The following is a 25,711-nucleotide window of genomic DNA, read 5'->3' as shown; positions in this document are numbered from 1 at the left end:
CCCCAAAACAACCAGCAGTGACTCCCAACCTCCACAGGGCACGACTGAAGGGATCACATGACACCGTTCCAAGACAACTATGAGAGCAGAGGCCGCAAGATACAAGCCAGTCATCAGCAGTGAGAATCAAAGGCCAGATCGGAGTTTGTGCACAGGTAGAGTTTAGAAGTTTTATGGGTTGATGAGGTTGAGATGAATCTTCATCAAAGTGATGCAAAGGCCAGAGTGTGGAGAAAGAAAGGATCCACTCATGATCCAAAACATACAGGCTCATCTGTGAAGAACAGTGGAGGTGGTGTCATGGCTGCTCACTATATTTATTTATCAGCAGAATGAATCCAGAAGTCTACAGAAACATTTTGTCTGCCAGATAACATATAGAGTGTGGATGTAAACATTTTGAAATGATATTCAGGTTGGCCACATTGGCTGGGCTGATTTTCACAATGCATATGCATATTGGGGAAACCAAGCAATAACCATGCATGTCAGGGACAGTGTAACAGGGCAACACAAACTCAGTGTAGCTTATATTAACTGCATGGGGCTTGTGTTGGGTTTAGAAACAAATAACAAAATGCCTGTTGGGATCCAACAGAGTAGCATTTCACCCCCATACAGAATGAAAGGAGCCAAAACTGACAGAGGCTGCAATAAAAGAAAAAGCATCACGAATGAAAAATGAATAGTTTGGCATTTCAGTGGATTTCAGTGGGTTTTAGGATTGATGTAATTATTTCAAGCAAAGGTTATTCAACTAAAATATTAAATGTTGTTTACTTCAAGTTACTCCAAGACTCTGTTACTTTTGCTCACCTTAAGATGGAGGTCTGGATGTATATACAAGGAAATTTAAGCTGAGATTCTTCTGATATTAAAACCAAATATCATGTGCACAACATGACACTAGTTATAGTATCATATACCTAGAGAAGTTAGGTAATAGAGGGAAATGTATGTGACATCTTGCATTTCTATAGAGTGTGAGGGAAGTGCTGCCCCATGTGAACCACAGGGGAGCATATGGATGTTTGACTTATAGGAGTCACAATGACCTATCTTGTTGCTGTAACAATCATGAAACATTTTAAATATAATTTCAAACCTATCACCTCTTGCGGTTTAAGCTTCTGCTGGGGATTCCAAAAAGTACTTTTCCTTATCGCTGTGTGAACCACAATATAAATTCTACATTGTTAGTCTGTCGTCTGCGATGTTTTGCATTCATGCCCAGTGAGTTACATTTCCAGCAGTGCAACTTGCAGTTCTTGTGCTTGGTGGTTTACTTCAGTGGATGTTTGGAGCAATTATTTACCTTTGACAGTTACCAATTTTCTTATACTCACAAGCACTCAAGCTACACTTTACTCTAAGAAGCAAGTCTTCTCTACAACCTTGATAAGTGAGGATCCTGGACTGATTACTTTTCAATATGTTCAATGGTAAACTTCAGGTAAGAATATTTTTCATGAAAATGGAAACATTTTGGAAACAAAACAAATTTTGTGCTTAACCCTTCCCTGATGTTGTTCTTTATGTTCTTTTTACATTTCCATCACACCTGTCTATCTACCCACTCCTTTGTCTCCATGTTTCCACAATTCTGATTAAAGATGCTATTAGACAATGAAATAAATTGAGGATTATTTTCTACACATTGCTTGTGTATTTATTTATATTGCTGCTGCCTGCTGATCAAATCCACTTTTTAAATGAAACACAAGTGACACAATCAATAATATTGTGATCACTGTTATATTCTGCATGGTCTTTCTCATCACGCTCAAAGGGACTAAAGGCTGTTGGTATACTTCAGACCAAAGGTGAGAGCTAATCTGCACTTTCACACCAAATGAAAATGATTGGAGGGGCACACTGTATATAACCTTATCAGGCAATGCTAATCTTTTTATATTGTTTTAATGCTATTTCATAATGATGTCATCATAACTACATTTATACCATTTGATAACAAATGAGAGTCAGTTGCAAATGTTAATCTATTACTACCAAGTGGCAACCCACCATAACGTCACCCATTGGTTTGTGAACTTTTGAAGGCTTGAGTTTGGGAACTTTGTCTTGCGCCATCTTGGTTTTTTGAAAACCAGAAGGGACCATATTTGGGGGAGGTGGGTGAGCCTGATTGAGAGACTGCAAGGAAACTACATGCCAACCACCACTTACGATCTGCCTCCATTGGACCATACTTGCTGTCAATCATACTGTATCCATGCCCCAATGCATAATGTACTTTATTGTCTATTTGACTCTAAATGGAACAATAACTTACAAAATGAACATCATGTTGTTTAGAAGACTTGAAACTTGCGATTGAGACCATTAACTTTAATGCTCACTCACGTTATAAATCTGGTGAGAAGAAGAGTCAGTTTCTCAAGACTTTCATAGAAACAGACTAGTTATTGCAATCAATGGAGGCGCCCTCTGCTGGACATTTGAGAGAGTTCAACTTTCAGGTGCTTTCATATTGGCTTCATTTTGCACACTCTACGTCCATTTTCTCCAATCCGAAGTGTCCTTTCCCATTTTTAACAAAAGTTTCTCTGAACATCCCAAAGGTTAATAAGATCTGATTGCACAAGGTCAGATGTCAATAAAAAAGTGATATCTCCAAAGATATCTCAGATGTCTCCAAAGAGCACAGCAAAACAAGGTTTTTCTGTCAGGGAGTGGGGACAACTCAGGATAATAGTGTACCCAACCTGACAGAGATCAATTTACAGATATATATTTTTAAAGTACAGGTAGTAATGAAGTCACGGCATTGATTTATACAGTGTGACCAGCAGGACAGAGACAAAATAAAAGGTTACAGAAAAAAGAAAAAGAAATGAGAGATGGTGGCAGGTCAGACAGTCAAAAGAGATTTTATTCTCTGCCTGACTTCCAAAGCTATTTGACAGTAGAGTTAACAGTGGAGCATTAGTTCTGCTGCTTGTACTATCCTAGAGGACCCTGCCTTTCAACTTTCTCAGCTGAGTAGCAGGTTACATAAAAAACTCTACTCTCCTCTGTCTGAAAACAGAATTACCATATTTGTCCAAACATAAGACCACTCTAAATCAATGTTCCTTGTCCTGGTCACTGCTGGTCATCAGTTTTATACTGACTGTCTTTCTTTGAAAACAGTGCTAGCTACTGAGTTGACAGTCTGTAGTGAAATGCAGTTTATCAAGGACAAGATGTGATAATAAGGAATCCTTGATTCAACTCACTGCCTAGTTTTCATTTATTAAACAGGAGACAGAAAGTGCACTAAAAACACTTAAGCTTTATTTGACATTATTACACAAACCGATTTGATGAGATAAAAGTCCTTAATTTAACCAATAAAGATAAGAATAATGAGGATCAAAGGTGACAGAATACAGGTAATAAAAAAAACAATAATTCATAAAATCTTATGATTAAGGCTGATCCCTGTAAAAGTTCTTGAAGAAGAAAGAATTGAAGATTTCTAATGTAAGTAAGTCATTTTTAATCAATGTAATTCATCTCAGGCTGACGTCAAGCAGCACTGGTCATGCAAACTTGTGACCCGGCTATATTTGTACATGCACTCACTAAAATATTCAACATTTTCAGGTGTTTCAAAAAGATGGCGACATTAATTTTAATTACACATCAATTATGTATTCACAATCTGTTCTCTCTCTATAGCACACACTTTTCAATTCATAAGGCAGCAACATGCAGCACAAAAAAAGCTAAAGCTGAGTGAGTTCTTTGGGTGGGTACTAAAAAGAAAGTGTGTGTCGGAATTAGATATTTCTATATTTCATTTCATTTTTATAAATAATTAAAGCTAGAGATAAAAATAAAAGATTAATTTAAATTCCCATGTGCTAAATGCTGTAAGGATGAGCAACTCATCAAGTTCAGCAGCCCCAATATGATGCAGTTGAGTACAGAGTGTTGTGGAAATCCTGACAGAGCCAGGTAAAAATGGTAAGACAAAAAAATATTTGATTTTGATTAATAATTGAGCTTTAATATGGATAATTAATTATCATGTGGCCTCCTCCTTGTGGACTTTTATTGTCATTTGAGGAAAAATTATTGAAGTCCAGGAACTCATACAAGCTGAGAGTTCATCAGGCAGGGAGCTGATATTTGGTGAGATTATGTGCTGGTATCATGGCACTAATACAAAATCTTTCATTATCGGATTAACTGCTGGAGTGTTAAACCCAGGGTACATTTGATTTATTTCCACCAGCAGAGTTGGAAAATTTGATATTTTAATCATCTTCACTGATCTAACTCTTTTTTTCTTGAGATGGATGTGACTTGATAGAAACTCAATTACCATATGTAGTAGATATAAGAAAAGTTTTGGACTTGCTAGTTAGCTAATTTCAAAGCTATTTACAGTCCAATTTGAGGACTTTCAAATGATGTGGGGTTATGTGGTGATAAGACTTGAATCAGGATTGTTGAAATTGAATTAATTTCTGTTCATAACGGTATCCTTTTCTTTTTCTTCTATCTCTTTGACAGTACCATCCCTCTTCTCCAGCATGAGGGTCATGCATTATTTATAATCTGTAAATGGTGAACATCATTACCATAGTGAATTTTCTTTATTACTGTTCATGTGTGTGGCTTTTGTTTGAATGATCAACTTAACTGGTGTCATTTATTTAACATTGCATGCTGGTTATTTCCGAGGTCTGTTAAACATCGACCAAATCTTCCGATCCCAGTTCAAAACTTTTAAAATTAAAAGCTCTGTAAATGAGCTCTATGTGAAGCATTACAGCAACAAACTTGGTAAACAGGAAGTGATTCTATGAATGTTGCTGCCTTGACAGAGATCAGCACCCAGGACAACCGCAAATGGGGTTAGGGTTGGTTTTTATTTCACCATGTCAGTCTGACATGGTGAAATAAAAAAAATTAAACTAAAATTATCTGGCAGGACACATTTTAAAGGCCGCAGGCTGCCAGTTGTTGACCACTGCTGAAATTGATCCATGGACGATGGATCCAACTCGGCCTGCAGACTAAAGGCACACTGCCCTGCCCCCAATGACTGCTACAGAGTGTTGTTCTGTAAACAGTGTTGCAGCCAAATCCAATACAATTTAAGGTCACTCCTTCTTCAAACGTAATAAAACAACAGAAGAAAAACATAAAATGCCTCCAAACTGCTCCTGTGGTGTCATCCAAGTGTCCGGAAGCCACGACATTCAAATTCGTCTCACATCGGCATCATTTACATCATGTTTTTAGCCTCATGTCCTCATTAGCCATCATGTCCTCTGATATCCTCCTCTGGAGCTGCGTTCACGTAAACACGCACACACCGGAAACACGCACACACTGCACACAAGCAGTGAACTTGGCGTAATTTGGACTACCAATACGTTCAATGATAATAAACTTTGAATAAACATTCGACCAGCCCCCTGTAGCAGCGGCAGCTAGGACTCATCAATGTATATACGCTGTTGGGTTCACGACAACGGCAACAACTGATTTTCCAGTTCAGGGTTCTGTGTACTGAGTCAAGCTTCACTGAACTTTGAATAAACAGCTCTTGTGCAGCACCAGTGACACGGCTTCACAGCTCTGTGGACTGAGCCCTGCAGGAGGTCTTACTTGCCTTGGCTCAATTACTGCAGTCCACTTATACAGTTTCAGAAAGAAGGCTGCATCCAGCTACCAAAGGACAAGCAAGTATCCCAATCCAAACAGGCAGGTTAACAAGGGGCATTGGACAAATCCTCACATTAAATTCCAGTTTAACATCTGCAACACTTTGAAGAAGTGAAATTCCACCTTTACATGCAATCTTAATTAAATTCTTGATCCTCTGGTGGGGAGTACACACATCCAGTATAAAAGGAGGAAAGGAAATGATGTCCTCCTATACATCTGCAGCTTTCCTCTTTCAATGGTCTGATCACCACAAAAAACACAGAGCTCCTTCTCTCTGGGCTGTTGCTATAGAGACACTAATAAGATTGTCAGAACCACTGAGATGTTTTTCTCTGCTGTGGCTCGAGTGACAGGAGCTGCTGATAGCTGGAACACATAGACAGCCCTGGCCCTTGAGCAAGGCACCAACGCTGCCACACTAATGTTCATGTTTACATTCTGCCTCACAAACAAACAATCAAATGGTGGGTGTTCTAACTGGTGTTGCAGAATACTGTCAACGATACTGTGGAGATTTTCAAACCAAGGTGGCACTGTAGGGAAAAAAGGTTTCCATGGTGACTCACTACATTAGGCTCCATTTTATTCCTATGAAAAAGGCTGTTTTTGTCAGAGAATAGATGAAGACAAAACTGGTTCAGCTATGATCATACTGTCTATTACAAACATTTACTTGTTAGTGAAAAAACACCCATGGGCAAAAACATTCAACAGGAGTGAGATCTATCAGACTGAATAAAATATGAGGGGATATTTATCAGACAAACAACTGCTGAGAGCACAACTGAACAAAGCGATGGGTTGAAAGTGAAACTAAGTAATTGCAAAATTGCTTGAAGTCCAAACAGGATTCTGCACCAGATTCTGCACCCTTTAAGCCAAATTCATAGTTTCCATGTGCGCCAGTCCACTGGGATCTGCTATGGTCCTTGTGACGTTAATGTTGTTATCCACCCATGTCTGCTAAGGTAACAACAGGCCCCTGTGCGGACGTCCTTGTGCAGCCCAACATTTTTGACTTTAATAGGCGACTGTGTACAATATTTCCTCCTACTGGAATGAAATGTGGGATCGCGTACACATACATGGAACACCGACAGACGTGGACCCTCGTTTTAGTGTCAATGGAACTGTGTCCATGTATGTGTGACTGGAACGAGTACGTAACTCTCAGCAAACACAGAAAGTATGGTCAGCCCCTTACACCTGCAATTTGTCTGCACATTTGCATTACACTACTCATCAAGTGTACATATACTTCTCCCCAGAGTTTACCTACCTGACACTGGTCCTTCAGTTTACCACCTTCCAGAATCACAATACAGCTCTCAGTTCTGACATGTCACACATGGACCATAAAGTAACCGTGTATGTGTACATTTTCATCTGCTAAAATAGTATCCTGGATATGGGAGTTATAGCTCCAGGACAGGCACTGTGCATTAACCATAGATATGTGTGCATATGCTGGATAACCAACCGCAGCAAGTGTGACAAAGATACTCTGAGTTTATTGGACCAAAGTCAAAGAGAAAAGTACACAAAGTACCACTGCTGTCATTGATGATCACTCAGTGTGCTGTGATTCTACACAAGTTAGAAAAATACAGTCCTCAGACACCCAATGAGCTCATGGAGATGTCAATCTGAGAGGCACTACTCTCCATCAATTTGTACTTTCTGAGTAGTGACGGCCGATAACAGATGGTTCATTAGGGCAGAAGAGTGGGCTGATCAATAGGGAGTAAAGTGGAGGGTCATCCTGGGCAAATGGAAGTTTAGGTGAAATGTTCCAGTCTGGTCCATTGAGGAACCAGCTGAACTGAAGTTGCAGCATCACATGTTTGCCTAGTTGGGTATTATTTAACAGGGCAGTTTTACAGAGCTATAACAAATCTTTTAATTCAACGGCTCTGGTTAACACCTTAATAGTCGATGCAGGCCACTAAAAGACAAACCTACCACAGTAAGCAGGGCAGTCAGGCAGTGAGCGAGACTTTTAAAGGGGTTGATTGTCATGACAAAGTAATGTTTGAATAAAGGATCTTACTTTGACTTCTTCCCGGAGTTTTCCAAATCGAACTGTGCCATTCAGAATTCTGCTGATGAAGTGCTGCTTTTCCTGTTGAAGATCTGAAGCCTGAAGAGGGAGAGAGGGAAGACGGGGGGTTACTGATCTAAGAGAGGAACACAGAGGGAGGCGGAACACACGTTGGATGAAAGAAAACAAAGGATTATGGGAGAGGTGGATGACAGGAAAGAAGGAAAGACTGTTGAAACTGTAGCCAGTTTACAGTAGTCATGTGTAAAGCACGAACACTGCCACAAACTGTCCATTTTCAATTTAATCAAAGATCAAGAACTGTTAATGTTCAGGATATAAAAAAAGGAAATGAAAAACACAACAAGCAATATTTACTTAATATCCATGTTGTAAGGTCTGTACTAAGCAACGTTCACATTTCTTTTTATAATTTAAGGAATCATGCTTTTGGGCATTATGGTCAATTTGACCTCTAAAAGTAGTTACACAGCTGCACAGCATTATTAAAGAGGGTTTTAATTGTGCCATCAGTAAATAATATAGTAAAATGGTTCAAAATGCTATTATCCATACTGCTAAATGCAAAAAAAAGAAAATCTAATGTTAAATAATAATAATAATAATAATAATAATAATAATAATAATAATAATAATAATATATAAAGCTTATCTAAACAAGGTTACAAAGTGCTTTACAAAATACACGGAAATAAAACAACTCAGAATAAAACAAGACAAAGCTAAATAAGTTCATGTTTGTATTTTTGGCTTCGAAAGTGAACATCAGCAAACTGTCTAGGACATGAACATAAAATACTGTTATTCTGTTAACCACAGTCCATCAGTGAAGTCAATTACAATTAGAATTCAACTGGTGAGTCCGCCCTGAAATCTGGACATAGAAACAGCTCTGATGCTCAATAACCGTCACTACGCTGCAGCACAAAAACAACAAGACCTTCACACACACACACACACACACACACACACACACACACACACACACACACACACACACACACACACACACACACACACACACACACACACACACACACACACACACACACACACACACACACACACACACACACACACACAAAACTGGTTCTTATTAGCTTTAGACCCATTACCATGAATATGGTGTCAGTCTGACCTTCTCCACATTGTGGGCTTTTGCTGACCCTTTAAACAGTTAGCGATGGCAAAGTCCCTGCATCTATTAACATTTACAAGATAAACTTTTTCCATTCCTCTTCCAGGCACGTTGCCAACTGAGCCAAGTACATACTGCAGTACTTTCTCTGCTTACTGATATTTTCTGTTTCAGATGAGCTGGAGTCCCTGATTAAGCAAGCCTGTACATTATGGCTATGAGTGTATATAAAGCTGATAACACTGCAGAGCATCCCCCTACCAGGGAGACCAAATGCAAGGCCTGAGTGGTCAAAGTATGAAAGTATATGTTTAAATAAAAGGGGGAAATATATTACAATATACAATAATCAATCCTAATGTATAGTATAATATATATAATGAACAGTTATAGGGGTTTCAAGAGCATGAGTCAGCTGAGTACTATGACACTACAAGATAAGTTGTGATTCCAGTCAGGTATCAAGCCTTTGAGAAAACAAAAGGTCTTTTTAATGGGATGTTACAGTCATCTGTTTATCAATATAGTGTTCCACAACCACAGCAAGAGCAATGTTCTATTTGTTTAGTTTTTTTGCTGAATATAAATAAAATGGCTAAAAATCTAACTTATTATTGTTGTTAGGGCTATCATTTGTTCTAATCATTTATTTTCTCAGTAAACTGGTACTAGAATTAATAGATTTTAATCTTTAACCAAACTGAAGCCTAGGGCAAATAATAAAAGATTTTTATTTTCTGTTAATTGTTATCTTGTTTGGGCGTCTGTCAGCAGCCTGCTACAAATAAAGCTACCTCAGTTAGTTTACTTGACGTGAGGGTATATTTAATCCTCTTCCCTGGAGTGAATGCACCATTTTCTCAAAATTATGTAGCATGGAGTTGGCAGTCTGTATATTTTCCACACCTGCACTAGTCTGAGCCAGAATTTCCGACATGAATATTATTATTCTATGTGCACTCGTGAACTAAGTTTACTATAGTATAGCAGCTCATTATTGCCCACCAGACACATTCTGCAAGTGAGCGAGAGCTCGATATAAACAAAGTTCATTGTTCGGATCCTCAGAGATTATCCACGCGGAAAATCAAATGACTCATCAAATGAATCACTGCACTTTTGTCTATGTTTACACACAATCAAATTAATTATCACGTACACAAAAAACAATGGTACAATTTTTGGAAGTATCAAAGATCCTAAAAAATATATAATATTATCATCATATTCTCCAAACTGGTGAAGGGCGTAAACTTTAAGACACAATTAAGTCAATATATGTTAGTCATAAATAAAAAAACAATAAAATTGGCCACAAATCTAGAGAGCACTCAGGGTAAATTGTGTCTCCAACTAAATCTAATATCTATAACATAACAGTACTGATACATAAAGCGGTTGAATTCCTGCTCTCTGCTAATGACCCAGGACTCCAACACCATGACCTCCCGGAGCAGTGCTGTCACATATGGGTCCTTACCCCTAGTCAACTTTAACATATCAAAATCATTATCTCCCAAAAGAAGCCCAGATCTCAGTAAAGCAAACAACAATACGAACAGCCATCTATTCTGGCCATAAATGCAATGAAACAAAAAGCATTTGAAGCATTTTATGCCATTAGAAGAAACCTTATTAGAATTTGCACAGTGTAATCCAAGCAATGAGCCTCCAGCTTCCCATAGTGAACCTGTATGCTCCATATTAAACATCAAAAATACACCAATACATGCAGGGCAGAATTTGGACATTACACACTGATTACTAACATTAAAAAGAATGAATGCCTAAATGTTAGGTACATCTCAAGTTTAGCCACTAAACAGGCACTAAAAAGAGACTTGATCCCCAAAAAAACATCAGCTGGCCTGAGACTTACTTACCAGACAACACTCAATACTGTCTAAATCAAAATGAGCAAATCAGCTAAGTATGCCCATTATGAACGAATTAAATCAAAATTCAAAAAACGTAATTGCAATTTGGTCAATATCTCTGACCAATTGGGTCAGTAGCTTGCAATTCTAGCAGTTACAAAGAAGATAGATGAAATACAGTCTAACCAAAGAATGAGTACTAGGCACAAAGTCATGACTACCAACAGAGGGGGGAGTCTATGGTCACAGCACGATTGGTTACTTTTAAAATGTGACGAATATAATTATATGTGATATATAATAAGTGAGCAACAGATAAAGGGACATGCATGTTTTTCTGTTTGAACTAGAATTACTGCCTTGTAGTTGTGCACTCTCAGTAAACCAGTAAAGTTGCAGTTTACATCCATGTGTGTGACGACTCATATAATATACCTAGTGAAGACTTTGAGGGTATTTAAACATAGGTATTAAATATTTTACTTTGACGACTAAATTCTAATCCGTTTGTCTTTTAGTCCAAGTAGATGTTTGTTCTAAAATTGAAAAAAACTTGCGTTATAAAGAGTGGACAGGATTTTACCATCAGCATCAGTCTGGAACAAACAGAGACACTTTGCCCATTGTGCTCGATGCTGTTTTGCACTGGGTGTAAGATCGAGCCATTAGTCAACAGCTGTGTTGGACAACCTTTAGCTTGAGACAGTTTTGTTTGTCCTGCTATATTAAAACCATTTAGTCCCTTTTAAAGCACAGAAAACTTAATCAGGTCTGGTTGTCTATTTTAGACATCCTTAAAAAAAAGAAAACATTTGATTTCATTGTCTTGTTTGGCCAGTTTGCATTAATTTTAAAACTTTGAATGTTACCATTTGTGACGATGTAGTTTGAGGGGAAATTAGTAAAAAGAAAACATTTCACCTTTCATTTTACTAAATGGCAAACTCCTATATTAATTCTGCTTTTGTGCTGGAGAAATACACTATATGGACAAAAGTATTGGGACACCTCTTAATCATCGAATTCAGGAGTTTCATTCAGTCCCATTGCCATTGGTTGGACTAGGCCCCTTAGTTCCAGTGAAGGGAAATCTTAATGCTTCAGCTTAGCAAGTCATTTTGGACAATTTATGCTTCCAACTTTGTGCGAACAGTTTGGAGACGGTCCTTTTCTGTTCCAGCACGGTCCTTTTCTGTTCAGGGGAATATAATATACTTCTGTGTAAATACAAACCTGGTATTATTTGGCCTAGGACATCAGTAGTACCATGAATTATACAATATAATACAGTATCAGCAGCATAGGTAGTACCATGTGTTGTAGTTGGTCCCTCTCCTGGGAAATGTTCTCCGCCAGAGACATGACAGCTCCGAGATAATGCCGAGTCTGTTCTGCCTTTAAAACACACTCTTCCTTTTGCAGTTTCAATACACACATCCTCCGCCCAGCCTTCCTGGATGATGGAGAAACAAGTGATAAGAAGGGAATGGGTGAAAGAGAATTCAAGAGTGATAGAGAAAGGAGAAACAAGTAGAACAAAGGAGATCAAACACATTGAAGAAGGGAGGAGATTTAGGAAAAATACAGGACAAAAAAATGTGGCAAAAGATCAGGGAAAGGACAGATGAGAGCACAGGAAAACGGTACAGAAGAGAGAAACTAGAGTTTGCTGAATGAGATTTTGAAACCCCATCGTCTTGAGGCAGACAGGGTGAAAACACTGTTGGTTAATCAAACAAACACATCCTGACAGTCTTCACACTTCAGAATGAGAAGGTCCACATTAATCATAACCTTCACAACCAACTCTACAACCTGACTGCACTTCCCTACTTGGGCAGAGCTATACTAAAGATCATGCAAGATCATTAAAACTTCATGCACTAATAAGGAAAAGACAGCATATGGGTTATTAACAGTATGAACACCATACTGAGGGAGATGTCAATCAAACCCAGTGTGTTTACTCCCACACAGAAGAGCCTCAAACAAGCAAAAGGGTGAGAACACATGTGTGGGTGGACAACAGGTGAACAGTCAATGTACTGAATTCAACGACATTATAAAATGGCTTTATATTATCTCAATCCTCTCTTATTGACTTCAATGTAACCCAATTTGTTTTGATTCTACTTTACATTTTTTTTGATAACATTAGTTTGCAAATACAAACAGAATTTGCAATTGATCATGGGATGACTTTATTGACCATGAAAACATCTTTGAGAAGTCAGAGTCATTAAGGATTTGTGTGGCATCCACACAGATAAAAGCAGACAATAAACATGGAACATTTAGTACCTATTGTCTTGTCTGCAGAGCTCCAGCTCAGCCTCCATTCTCTTTATATCAGCGCCCAGGTTGGCTTTGTCCAGAGCCAGACTCCTGCTCTCTTCCTGCAGGCTGGACACGCGCAGAAGCAGCTCGTCCATCGTGCTCTTGTTGCTGTTCTCCTGCTGCTCCAGCTGCCTGAGTAGGCGAGAGCAGATTATAACACAACATCTGGTACTTGGTGGACACTTCTGAACAAGATGTGTCCAGGCCTCTTTTAAGCACCAGTATAAAGAGATTTGTTTATGTAGTAATAATCCTGCTAACTTGCATCCTTACAGTGCATATTTTGCATGATTTGTTAGAAAGCACAATATTCAGATAAAATTGTTATTCTAAACAAAACAGTTTCAGCTTCTGTCCGACTACGTGATTGTATTCATCATATCCCAGTGCTTTTCTATTGCAATTAAAAATTAAAAATCCTCGGATGCTACTGGTGTTTGTTCTTCATGTCTTGTTTTATATGCTGCAAATCGATTGTAAACTGAATTAATAATAAACTGAACTTAAACTTAGACGAGTCATCAAACGTATTTGACGGATAAAGATGATGAACTCTGCAGGAGCCAATGTTAATGGTTAGCCTGTTTTATTATAACTTTGCCAAATGCTGTTAACCGTGTAATGGGGTCCAGGGGTTTGGTTTCCTCCTTTCTAAATCACCTGCTCAATTTGTTTGGTGGGTTATAGACAAAGACGGGAATAGGGCTCAGATATTTTCTGTTGACAATAACATTTTGCTTAAAGTTTAAGTATTTATAAAAGCCACAAAACGCATCTTGGACTCATGGATCCTTTTATGAACATGTAACAGTGAGGAGTCGGCTGCATCTTTATATATTCATGAATAATAGTTGCTATAAGGTTACACCAGGTGTTTTTGGATGAGACTATGGACCCAGAAATGTTCACCTTTTCCTAACAAACATCCAGTGAAAATGTGTCACCAATATAAACTGTTGTTTTCCTGTTTCTCCTTGTTTGTCTCCTGAAAATAAATGTGCCCTTGCTCAGGAGCAGAACAGCTGCTAATACTGACTTATTCATATGTTAGATAAGAAAAAAGACACCATACCCTCTGAGTTTCCCAGCAATGCTGCAGTGTTCGTCCCAGGTGACAGCATCCTTCAGGCGGGCCTGCAGGACTTGGACCTGCCTTGTATTTTTCTGCGCCTCCCTCCTGCTCTCTTCCAGTTCCTCCTGAGAACGCTGATTTTCTGCCTCTAACATCATCAGCTGCTTAGACACCTTGGACACTACAAAGAGAGGAAAGAGAGGGAGGAAGAGAGGAGAGGGAACACTGAGTATAATACACAGTCTAACTGAAAGCAGCACAGAACAGAGAAAAAGGACGCAGGACCACAGTGAAAGAGAGGAATGCTAAACATTGACTCACAAAGGATTTGTATGTGTAGCTGCCTTTACATTTACCTATGAAGAATTGATACAATTTTCACATTTTCAAATCTCAGACTGTACCCAGTATACCTTCAGAGTGGTGTCTGCTGTGGTTGGCCTTGGCCTTAACGTGCTGCGCCTCGAGCTGATCAATCAAAACCTGGTTCTCTTGTAGCACCATAAAGGCCTGTTGTTGTAGCTGATGACTGCAGAGGGAAAGAGGGAAAGATAGATAATTCAGAGCAAAAAGTGGAGAATTTCATCAAAATCAAATGCTTTTTTCCAACTTTACATAGGGGAATCATCTGTACTGTAAAATGGGCAGTAGTAGTTAGTTGATTCTGAGAGGTTGTGTTTTAAGAAGATTAGTTTTCTGTAGTATTACATTGAATTTCACCTTTTCTGATCATGCCATGTCTGTCAGTACATCATGTCCACAGTTGTCCTGAGTAGTGCTAGCTTTTGTGCCTGGGTGCGTTTCCTGCAGGTGAAAAGATCTAACTGGGCTCCTGTAAACTTTATAAGATAAATTAAGCCACTAACATACAGTGTAGTATAAAAATGTATTGATATTACATATTGCATATATATGGATCCTTGTAACCACCCAAAATACTCTTATTTTTTAATTGAATTTTAATTTTTAATCATTGTATTATGTACACATTAAATTGTATTATGCACACATTAAATGTAATCTTCTATGTACTACCACTTAATTCCAGATTGCTACCAGTTTTTAAGTAGTCCAGTCCAAGTGAATGCAAGATGAAGTGAACCAGTTGACAAAGGGAAGCCTCTGGGCTTACATCAAACACACTCACACTGAGCCAAGGATGATGTTAAAATGCTTTTATTGGTCAGGGCATAAGAGGTACCACTTTCCACTCACACCCTGTCTCTTACTGCAGCTGTGTCGTGTAAAAAGAGAGTGACTTACCAGAGCTATTTACAACAATTACTTAAAACTATAAGTTTGTAGGCGTCAGCAATATTATACCCAGAGGGATCATGAAAGCAGGAGAAGTGATCATGAATATATAGGAGCAGAGAGGAGAATTTAAAGGCTTTACTGCTTTTGGTTTATTATTCAATGCAGTATAAGCTTTAGTAACAGACACAAAGACGAGCAAGCAGCAGGGGAATAGAGAATACAGGCTGACCATGCTGAACCACACACACACACACACACAAACAAAGTATTTCTTCTTACCAGTCCTTCTGGCTGACCCCTCCGATCTTTGCAATTTCATCATGGAGTCTCTCATTTTCTTTGATCACCTCCTCCACATGAACACGCAACCTCTTTACCTCTTCCTGTGAGAAGCAGACATAGACACATAAAGACCTCTGATTTCAGCAAAAAAATATTAATGAATTAATATAATTAATATATATATATATATAATTAATTAATGAATATGAATTATTCTACCACCACATCTCTGCAAGGACTAGAGATCCACCTAGCGCAGAAGACGGCAAGTAAGTTTGGCCAGGGGCCAATTTCTTTCTAAGCCGGTAAACGGTAGGCCAGAACATTTTAGAAAACTAAATCAAGAAATTAATATTAAAACATGCCCCTGTAATTTGTGACAGACTGTTACAAACTTTTTAGTGAACTGATTTGCTGTCATCAAATTGTGTTAACAGAAAGAAACAGAGCCAGTATCTAGGTTTTGTGCGGCAAAATAAAGCCCCTTTTTGTTGTTAAAAAAACCCCACCAACACCCACTAACATCCGGCTTTTGTCTGCAATGGGAGTGGATACAATCAGCATTCATGATGCTGCATGATGGAAATATGACACCCCAGGTGAACACGCTAATTTGGCAAGACAATGAGGTGAGAGAGCATCCCGGTTGGCGGTGTGTTTATGGCATTCAACAAGAACGCAGCGAGAACAAAACAGAGGGGCAAACTTATTTATCGGCAAAGGGAAAGGAGTTAATTTACTTTTTAGTGGGTTTACCTGCTTTTCAAAAAAACATGTATAGCTGCTAATTTTGGTGTTAAAAGTGGTGTAAGCACACAATAACAATAGTAATGACACATAATCAGGCTTGTATCTTTCTTCCCATGCGTGGAAAATGCAGATGAAATGGTAACACGTGGGTTACGTGCTATGCAGTGTAACTCCCTGACATCTTTTTGCTTGTAGATGAAAATCTAAATTTTAATTTCACGTCACCATTTAAAATAACAGCTTTGCAACCAATAAAACTAGAAAGGCGCTCTGAAAAAGCACACTTTACATTTGTACTGTAATGTACATTTTTTAGACATGGCTGATGGCCTATTTCACCACGTCAAAGCAATGTTTCCCATTAATTATGTAGTACTATGGTGGCCCGTCACATTTTAATTTGTGCTCGCACAGTTTCATAATAAACCAAATAAGGTTCACACTTCTATGCCTACATAAAAGAATTTGGTGTTTTGCTCCACTGCTGCATTGTATAGCTATTTGCAGCACTATTTGCCACATGCTCGCTCACGCACACATCCATTAAGTTTTTACTCTCCAAGCAGGCAGGCAGACCTTACAGTTTTAGTTGCAGCTGTTCATATACCCCCAAGGGACATGTGTTGCAGTTCTCTCTTTCACGAAAAACGTGTCTTTTGTGCATGAGTTTGTGTACGTGCACTGTCCGCTACCGCAATAAATTAAATAAATTCTGTGGGAAATGCTGCAGAGAAAGGGAAACAAAATTCTCCTACCATTAATGGGATCTGCACCAAAATCTGATGGGTTCTTTTGGGTAATTTGTCCAGTAGTTTTTGCTTAATCTACTACGCACTACTACTACTAACTCACAGACAGACAGACAAAACCAAAACATGACCTCCTTGGTGGAGGCAATAACAAAGCCTTTCATTTTCTGGAAAAGCATTATTCATCAGCAAAATGATTACCATAAGAAATGCATATAAATGTTTAAGGTTTGCTTTCATTGTCTGATTACAGGGATGTTTACCTAACCTCCCAGCTAAAAATAGCTTTCAGAAACATACCAGCACTTGAATTATAATCTCTCATGTTCCCCACCAAGTGAATTGCTGATCGAAGACAGCACGTTAAATGTTGATTAACTGTTTGCTGCTCATGTCTCTGATATCACAGCCCATTTAACATACTCATGAAAGCTAATGTGACAGATGATTGAGGTGGTAATAAGTAGAAACTCACATGAATGCATACAATCAGTCAATTTACCTCTGTGGTTTGCAGAAGTGCATCTTTCTCGTTCATCCTGTCTTCGTATGCCAGCAGTAGAGGAGACAAATACTTAATGTCGAGCTACACAAAAGAGACAAAGACACATAACATAAATTATCTACAACACGAAAGCCATAAGTCATTAATCTATTGTATAAAGGATTATGGCAGGAATAAAAAAGTTGAAAAGTCTAAACCATACCAAGTCCAAATTGGCTTTATGTATCTGTTCAGCAGGTTTCCAGTCATTGTAGATGGATAGTAAACAACCTGCTATTATGATTTGGTCATTGGAGTGATAAAGCCTTGAAATCTTGTACATGTATAAGTTTAGTGACTCTGTCCCCGAGCATCCAAACTGACAGACCAGGTATGATTTCCCACATTAAATTAATTTCATGAGGTCACCGGCCACATTTATCTGCTTCTGTTTTAACTTAATGGGCACTATATCATCCAGCATTTTAAAAAGTACTTGCCTGAACTAGCTATCAATTGATTAGCCTAATGTGACTATTAACCAACTACACAGTTAGATGACTGTGCTGCCATGTTAATGTAATAATGCTACAATACAGATACTGACCAGCCAGGGAGGAGGAGAGCCTGTCTTTGGCAAGCCACTGATTTTGGAGCTCTGCATGAGAAAAAAGAAAGACAGAAAGAAAAATCATCATCATAGCCATGGTTTACACTGTATAGGGCTGACACTTTATATTAGAAATTCCAACCTTCATTCGAACATGGGATGACAAGTTTGTATTTGAAGTGTAATGACCCATTCAAATTCAGATTATAGAGTGTAGAAGAGCAACCAAAGTAGTTTTTCACCTGATCCAGCAGAGGGCGATCACTGTAAGCTTGACCTGTTGCATGCCCTCTTGACCTATCAGTAAAGTAAGCCAGTAATGTTCCAGTGTTATGCTACGAAAAATGGAGGGCATGAGCTAGCAAAGCCGTCCTGAGCAGACAATCATCGTAGACAGCAATGTAACGATCAGAGCTGAAGCTGTTAGTCATCTTTGTACCATGCAAATCCCTATAACATATCAGTGGGCCCACTTGTTAGAGGCAGCTGAGGAGGTACTTCAGATGAGTGGAGAAACGTCAAGTGTTCAACCTTGTGGGACTAATTGCCTTGACTGTTGGAAAAAAGGGCCACCCAAATACCGTGGATTAGCTTTAAATATTGTCGTTCATACAACTACAATGTTAATATTATACTGAAAGAACAAGAGGGTTGAAAGGAAGGTTCGTGATTTGTTTCTGAATTACTTTGTTTTATTTGTGGAAATCCTCATCATGACCTGATAGCCATCAATAAATAGAAAAGAAATAAATCTGGTGTCTGTGGCCTTTGCAGAACTGTAATAAACACGACCAATCATTGCCTTCAGACTGAGTGACAAACACAGCTGAAGCAGAGATGATTGTCAGTGCACGTTTATGTGTTTTCAGGGCGAAGCTTTAAAGAGGGGGTGGGATGTATCGTTTGCATTTTAGTGTAGCCTGCTCTTTCTAGCTTTTCTAGAATAACCAAACCTAGCTTTAAGTCTCGTAGAGTACATACCATATATATATATATACCATATACCAAACCAAGACCAGAAACAATGTATGTTAGGTGTTGGAGAAAATTCACAGGGAGCCTATTCCCCCATTTTCTATAGCAAAGGGCATTACCGTTTTATAACAAGAGAATAAATGTGCCATTCAAAAGAAAACTACAATCTCTATAAGCAGCACACTTTAAGCTAATTTAACAAATTCACACTGCTCCCTTCTCTCACTATTGTTATTTTTTACAGCAAAACTATGCTCTCATTTTATCCCTTTATCTTTTACCTCCACCGGTCACATTTTAGCTGTCATTAATGAGGGGTTGCAGGGACATGCAGCTACATATGAAGCAAACTGGTAACGATGGGAGCAGGAGATCTCCCGGTGTGAAGGCACAGCATGAGGTAGCCATGAATAAAAATCTTCTGCAGTGTAGCGCACGCACACAGTCCAGAATGGACAGACAGAAACAAGAAACTACTTTAGTCCAACAAATTAGATGGAGGGACAGACAGAGAGTTTTGCTCAGCAGGAACCAGGTTCAAAGGCAGATTTCCATTTTAAAGGCCTGGTTACAAAGAAATGGTTGTAGTGCTAAAACTGTGAAAATAAAGTGATAATAGATTTTGTTTAATTGATTTAGATGACGGGGAGAAATGATGAATGGACTACACGACAGGATTAAACAGATACAAACTTTTCCTGATACTGAAAAGAAGAGATGGGAGTACGGTAGAACCTGGTTTAATTTAAAGAGATACTGCAGACCTAAATGTGCTTTTTCAGTGCTAAACTCAATTTATGAAGTTCTTTAATGAAATACATTATTTATTTTCACATTTATTACCATATATATGAAAAATCTACATTTACGGTTTGAACATGGCTCATAACGTCACCCAGGGTCTCAAACCGTCTTGGACCTTTCAGGATCAATGCTTACATAGAATCAACCATTTGGGATGTCTCTACATCATGACATTTATATATGTCATAATGGTGGTGGGAATTTGGGAAGCCGCATTCATTTTCAAATCTAAACCACCCCATTGTCTGGACACGCCCCTCCATCCTCTCCACTTGCGCCTCCTGTGCAAGTGGTACTGTGTTCTAAAGGCATTTTCCCCGAATTTTCAGGGAGAGACACTTGTACCAAAACTTATAGAAGAAGTTGCACTTTAACCATGGCAACTTGAGACAGGCCGAGATGTGGAGAGTTTGCTGGTACAATTCCTTGATAGTAGTGGTTCTAAGCTACAGGTAAAGACAGTTATTCTACTCTTTCTACCAAAATTCTGAAGGCATTGGCCCTTAACAGTTTCATGTGGGCTACAACCAGGTTTCACTTGGTAAATTAGACATGAGAACTTCACTTCTTATATAAAACAAGGTACTTCTGAGAAGCAGAGGCATCTGCTTGTATCTTGTCATACCTCCTGTTTGGACAGCGGTCTGAAGCGGGTTTGGTAGCGGCTCAGCTCCACATTCAGGCGGTGAACTGTCAATTTGAGGGCATCATTTTCATCCACCAGCTCCTGAGCATGTTGCCTCAAATTCTGCAGCTCTGCCTGACTGCCTGGAAGCACAATACGTCAGGCTATCAATATTTGTCACACATTATAGAATGATTTTATGATATTCAAATGGATTGCACAAGAATAAGTTATGAATCGCCAGATTCTAATACATCACAAACAAGATGTGTCAAAGTCATAGAGCTTAGAGGCCTGACAGTATGAAACACAATAGTCATACTAATTATTATTGGAGGAGAAAACTGATGCTGAAAGCTACAGTGTATTGTAGGATGGCTAACTGAGATACTGTGTGGTCTGCTGGCTGACACTGAACCTCCACCTGAGTAAACTGGTGTATAATAAAGTACATAATCAATAAATCACTAGCAGCGACTGGCAACAAAACTCCAGTAATGTTCCATACTGCTTTCTCCTGGCCACCTGGAAATCATAGTCACTAACCATCAAGCCGTCCTGCTTAGACTGACAATTTTTACCCCCATTAAACTCTCTCTTTTCTTCAATTTCATGATTCTTTTCATTGCTGCCTCCCCCTCTTCTTCTTATCATGCTAAGGAGAAGTGGCAGAGATCAAGGATCTGAGCCACATCCTCTGACAGCTGCATCTCCAGCACCTTCCTTTCACCCTCGCATATGCATCTATCTGCTGTGACTCCCTGCGTCACTCCCGCTCTGTCTTCCTCATTTCCTTTCATCCATTTGCCTCTGTTACTCCCTCTTTCCCTCTCTCAATTCTCTGTGTGTGTGTGTGTATTCCAGTGGGTTCCTCTACTCGACCTGCAGATGACCTCAGGGTTGAGGAGGCTTGGCTATGACTGATCTGCTGTTCCAGGCGTAGCAGTCTCTTCTCCATTAGCTTTTGTTCATCTGCCACTCTCGCTTCCTTTGGCAGGGCTCGTGCTGCCTCACTCTGCACCCCTACGTGCGCCTTGCTGGGCTCTGGAGATGGCTGGGTGGGCTGTTTTGGGCTTTTGGCTTGGCTGGGGAGGTCAGTGGTTAGGATGGGTGGCACAGCTGAAATATGAAGGGAAAACACAGTTAATGTGAGTAAACAATTGATGAAAAATAAGTAGTCTTAATACAGACTAAGGATTACTTGGTGAAATACTTAAATAAAAAAATAAAGCAAGTATTTCACGTGGTTATTAAATCGTGGGGAGTAAAATACATTTCTCAAGCTGTTATACATTAAATAAAGCATATTAATTTGACTGTCACTTTGACAATGGCTCAGGTTACATTATGTTACTAAAACTAACAACTCTATTAGCATACAATACATGTACAGTAATAACCTGAATAACAAATGGCATATCATAAATTAGTGTGGTATGTTGTTGGTTGCTTTTTGACACAGAAATACAGAAATAGGGATGAATCAGTAAAATCCCAGAAGGTTTGTTGTACCGTTTCAATCCTTATTTACTTTAATTGCTGTGGTTTGGTTGATACTGCCCAACGTCAACCAGAGTTGGCAATTGTGCAGAAGAAGTGGCAAAGCTACAGATTTATTTAACTTGTCTATGTGGACAAAGTCAGAAGTGTGCTTTGTGGTGGGCAGACTGGGGAGGGAGAGAGCGATGGGGACAGGGGGCTGTAATAGCAGGAGAGCTGCTCCTGCTATTGCCATAGCTAGCAAATGCTAGCATCTACTGTCGCCAAAAATTGCCAAATTTGGCTCCACTTCGCTTCGTGTGTGTGCATTTGCGAGTGTGAGATAGCAAGCTAAAGCCTTCCTTCTTCAGTGTAATAACCATGATATTTTCGGTCACTCAAATTATGATACAAAGTTTTAATCTATAGACGGAAATCACACACAAATGCAGAAAGCTAAACAAGAACACTACGGACACAAGAACAGATTAGACAAGAGATCAACAGTGAATTCAATTCACTGTCGAAAGGGTCATGTGCTGAAGTTTCTACCATTTCCTTTCTTGGTTGAGTTTTCATGCTACAAGATCATCTCATCTCAGAGATCTGTTATGACTGATCTGTCATGACACTTTGACGACATATAGGGAGAGGGCAGCATGACCAGTCAACAGCAGTGAGCAGTAGTGTTACCAATCAACAGTAGTATGAGGTGGATGAAAAGTAATCATAGGTAATGGCTGAAATTTGTTCATTACTATATAAAAATCTGATCCAGTTTACAGACTTCTCAGGTTGCCCAAAGGTTTATTTACTGTTTTCTGTTCTTTGAATTCACTGAGAGCATCAGTGAGTGCACTGGAGAGAGCTCTTTCTGCTGCTGTCTAAGAAAGAATACAGCAAGAGGAAGGGAGGAACAAATGTGGACCATTTCTTTAATGTTCAATATATAGAGACACACTAATCAAGTTGCTTTTATCAAGGATTTAGCTAAATGAGAACAATAAAACTGAAGTTAAAATTACAAGAAAACAGCAGTTTTAGAATCTCCACCCACCCTGTTCATCTTCTTTCTGTCTGCAGGAGCTCTTCCTGATTTTCTTCTTAGAGGAATCACAGCTGGCCTCAGGAGACTGGACACTGGTTTCCTCAGTGAAATCTGTGACACAAGATCATAATTATCAAATGAATAAAATAGCAGAAGTAGTTAGGGCTTGATTATATAACTACATTTTACAATTAACTGCACATACTGACATTCTCCATTGCTTGAATGTGTTGCATGCAGCCTCTATGTAGCATACACTCTTTGGTGATCAAGGTAGGAACATTTTTAAATGTTTTAATTTGGCACCACCGAAAGCCTGAAGCCAGCTCTGGTAATAACAGCCATAATGAGCATTTCCATTTAGCTCTAATGAGCTAAAGCTACATTATGGCTGTTAAGAAACAGCGTGTTGGTTGAATAAGAGCTGTGTCTTCTTTATTCGCTAAAGGCAAAGGAGTAATACATGGTGAAGCTGAGCATGTCGGATTCACTGTATGGACAAGATTTCTAAAATCAATTTTCCCATCTTTCATTAAGTTTTCTAAATGGACTGAGTTCAAACTATCTCTGGATTAGTGCTGAAAACTGATGAATACATTTTAGTATAACATGGATACATCTATTGAGTGTCACTGGGGGAGCCAATGCCAGTTGACGTTGGACGAGGGGTGGGGTACAACAACACCCAGCACATCACAGGGTCAACATACAGAGACAAACAACCATTCACCCCTACAGTCTGCAATTTAGAGTCTGCAATTAACCCAACCCAAATCTGTCAGTGTTTGGACTGTGGAACTGGACTGTGGAAGACAGAATATCCACAAACCAGGATTCAACCTGGGAGCCCTCTCGCCATGAGGCAACAGTGGTAGCCTCGACACCGTCTTGCCACTCCACAGTATGACTTTCAATTCTTTCAATGAAAAATTCAATAGCCAAATGTGTTTGAAAAAATGTGAGATCTTTCATCATTTATTGTATCCAAGATAGCCTGTTGGAAATCTACAATGTGGAGACAACGACTAATGATTTATTGTGCCGTGCAACATGCAAGGTTTGTTTTTTCACGACAACCAATACATTATGAATTAATCACTACTGTGTTCATACTATATGCCTAAAATGGTGTTAACCCATCTCTCATTGGTGTGAAGTCAGTACCTGGAGCAGGCAGTCGTCTGCCAGACATCTGAGCTGGCTGAGACGTTCTGGTCTGGAAGAAAGATAAATAGACAGATGGTCAGACAGTGAGTCAGAGAGAAAGGCAGTCAGTCAGTCAGTCAGTCAGTCAGTCAGTCAGTCAGTAAGGCAGTAAGGCAGTAAGGCAGTAAGGCAGTGAGTAAATCTTTTCAAACTGATTTCCAAAGCTCTGCTGTCAGGAACCCATTTGTGCAAGGCTATTTCAGAGACCACTGCATTTATGGCCATTGTCGGATGTGCACAATACCATCTTGTACGTTTATGGGTACATTAAAGCAACAAGACTGAGTCGCAGTGGTGAGTTTGGTGTGAAGGACTAAGAAAAGGAATGAAATACATGACTAAGGAAGGCTGCTCAGTTTGTTTCACACCACAATTATAAGTCTAATGGCCAGGGGCATAACTACAATGTGATTAGAAGGAATACTATAGAACACTTAAGCAGGGCAGTGATTTCTTCACACCCACTCACATCCTCATCCTGAATAATAAACACAGCAGCTGATAAATGTGATTGTTTGTTTACAGTCCTGATTCCTTATATACCATAAGGTATAGCCTGATGATTCTTGTGGATCTTATTTGTATGGTGGTACATTGTTCATTGCTCTGACTCTAAAATATGAACTGCTATTCTTGCACCCACTGTTCACCCTATATTATGGTACAAGGAACAGAAACATCATGTTGTGTGTGGATTAAATGTTTTCAACTAACTTGGACCGAGTATTGTTGTGAATAACCCAGTGGGCAGCTCGACCCCGCGACAGCCTGGAGAGATGACTAACAGGAAAATAGAGCCCATTGGGGCCATTAGAGGTTAAACACCCAAGGTAGCAGTGTGCAGGACCAGAACAGGAGCTGAACAATTTCCCACAAGTCTGTGCAGACTCTTGGGGATACAAGCAGTGGGATATTGAGCAGAAGCCTAACAAGGAGAAATGACATATACTGTATAGACCATGACAAAAATACTTAACGATGAATCGGTAAAGGAAACCATCTCAGACACAGAGAGAAGTATATTTCAGATGTGTGGCTATACACTGAAGTCAGAGACTATTTTGAGATACAATTACAGGCAGCATGCAGGTTGGAACCAGACCTGAACCAAGCCTTTGGTGGGAGGCTCTGTAAAATGATTGTTGTATAGCAATTGGAGAAATGTTAGCAAATAGCTAAATGACAAAAGCAGAAAATCGGCACTGACACCGAAATAGGAACAGCAGCCTAAAGTAAATCACAAGCAAAACTGATGAAGTAAAGTGACT

General features: G+C 39.2%; 1 protein-coding gene across 10 annotated transcripts in view; it reads right to left on the bottom strand.

Annotated features, from left to right (window-relative positions):
- The window catches only part of cep89 (centrosomal protein 89), a 57,850-nt gene that overhangs the window by 28,139 nt on the left and 4,000 nt on the right, over nucleotides 1-25,711 (bottom strand). For 6 of the 10 annotated variants that reach the window (XR_004612181.1, XR_004612190.1, XR_004612183.1 and 3 more), the window contains exons 5-16: nucleotides 24,402-24,453; nucleotides 23,247-23,348; nucleotides 21,593-21,829; nucleotides 20,711-20,853; nucleotides 18,304-18,354; nucleotides 17,715-17,798; nucleotides 15,711-15,814; nucleotides 14,588-14,703; nucleotides 14,175-14,355; nucleotides 13,067-13,234; nucleotides 12,077-12,218; nucleotides 7,739-7,828 (exon numbers count right to left, since the gene is read on the bottom strand). Coding sequence is in view for 4 of the 10 variants with exons in the window: in XM_034570892.1 (XP_034426783.1) it covers nucleotides 7,739-7,828; nucleotides 12,077-12,218; nucleotides 13,067-13,234; nucleotides 14,175-14,355; nucleotides 14,588-14,703; nucleotides 15,711-15,814; nucleotides 17,715-17,798; nucleotides 18,304-18,354; nucleotides 20,711-20,853; nucleotides 21,593-21,829; nucleotides 23,247-23,348; nucleotides 24,402-24,453 (1,470 nt within the window). In the remaining 6 variants the exon portion in view is untranslated. Of the gene's footprint in view, nucleotides 1-7,738; nucleotides 7,866-12,076; nucleotides 12,219-13,066; nucleotides 13,235-14,174; nucleotides 14,356-14,587; nucleotides 14,704-15,710; nucleotides 15,815-17,714; nucleotides 17,799-18,303; nucleotides 18,355-20,710; nucleotides 20,854-21,592; nucleotides 21,830-23,246; nucleotides 23,349-24,401; nucleotides 24,454-25,711 lie in introns of all 10 variants that reach the window. The other 4 variants (XR_004612188.1, XR_004612189.1, XM_034570923.1 and 1 more) reach the window with 1 other exon arrangement.

Source organism: Hippoglossus hippoglossus, chromosome 3, assembly GCF_009819705.1.
Source record: "Hippoglossus hippoglossus isolate fHipHip1 chromosome 3, fHipHip1.pri, whole genome shotgun sequence".
Classification (NCBI taxonomy): Eukaryota; Metazoa; Chordata; class Actinopteri; order Pleuronectiformes; family Pleuronectidae; genus Hippoglossus; species Hippoglossus hippoglossus.
The sequence above is the reverse complement of the archived record's forward strand: the minus strand, read 5'-3'. Positions and strand labels throughout refer to the sequence as shown.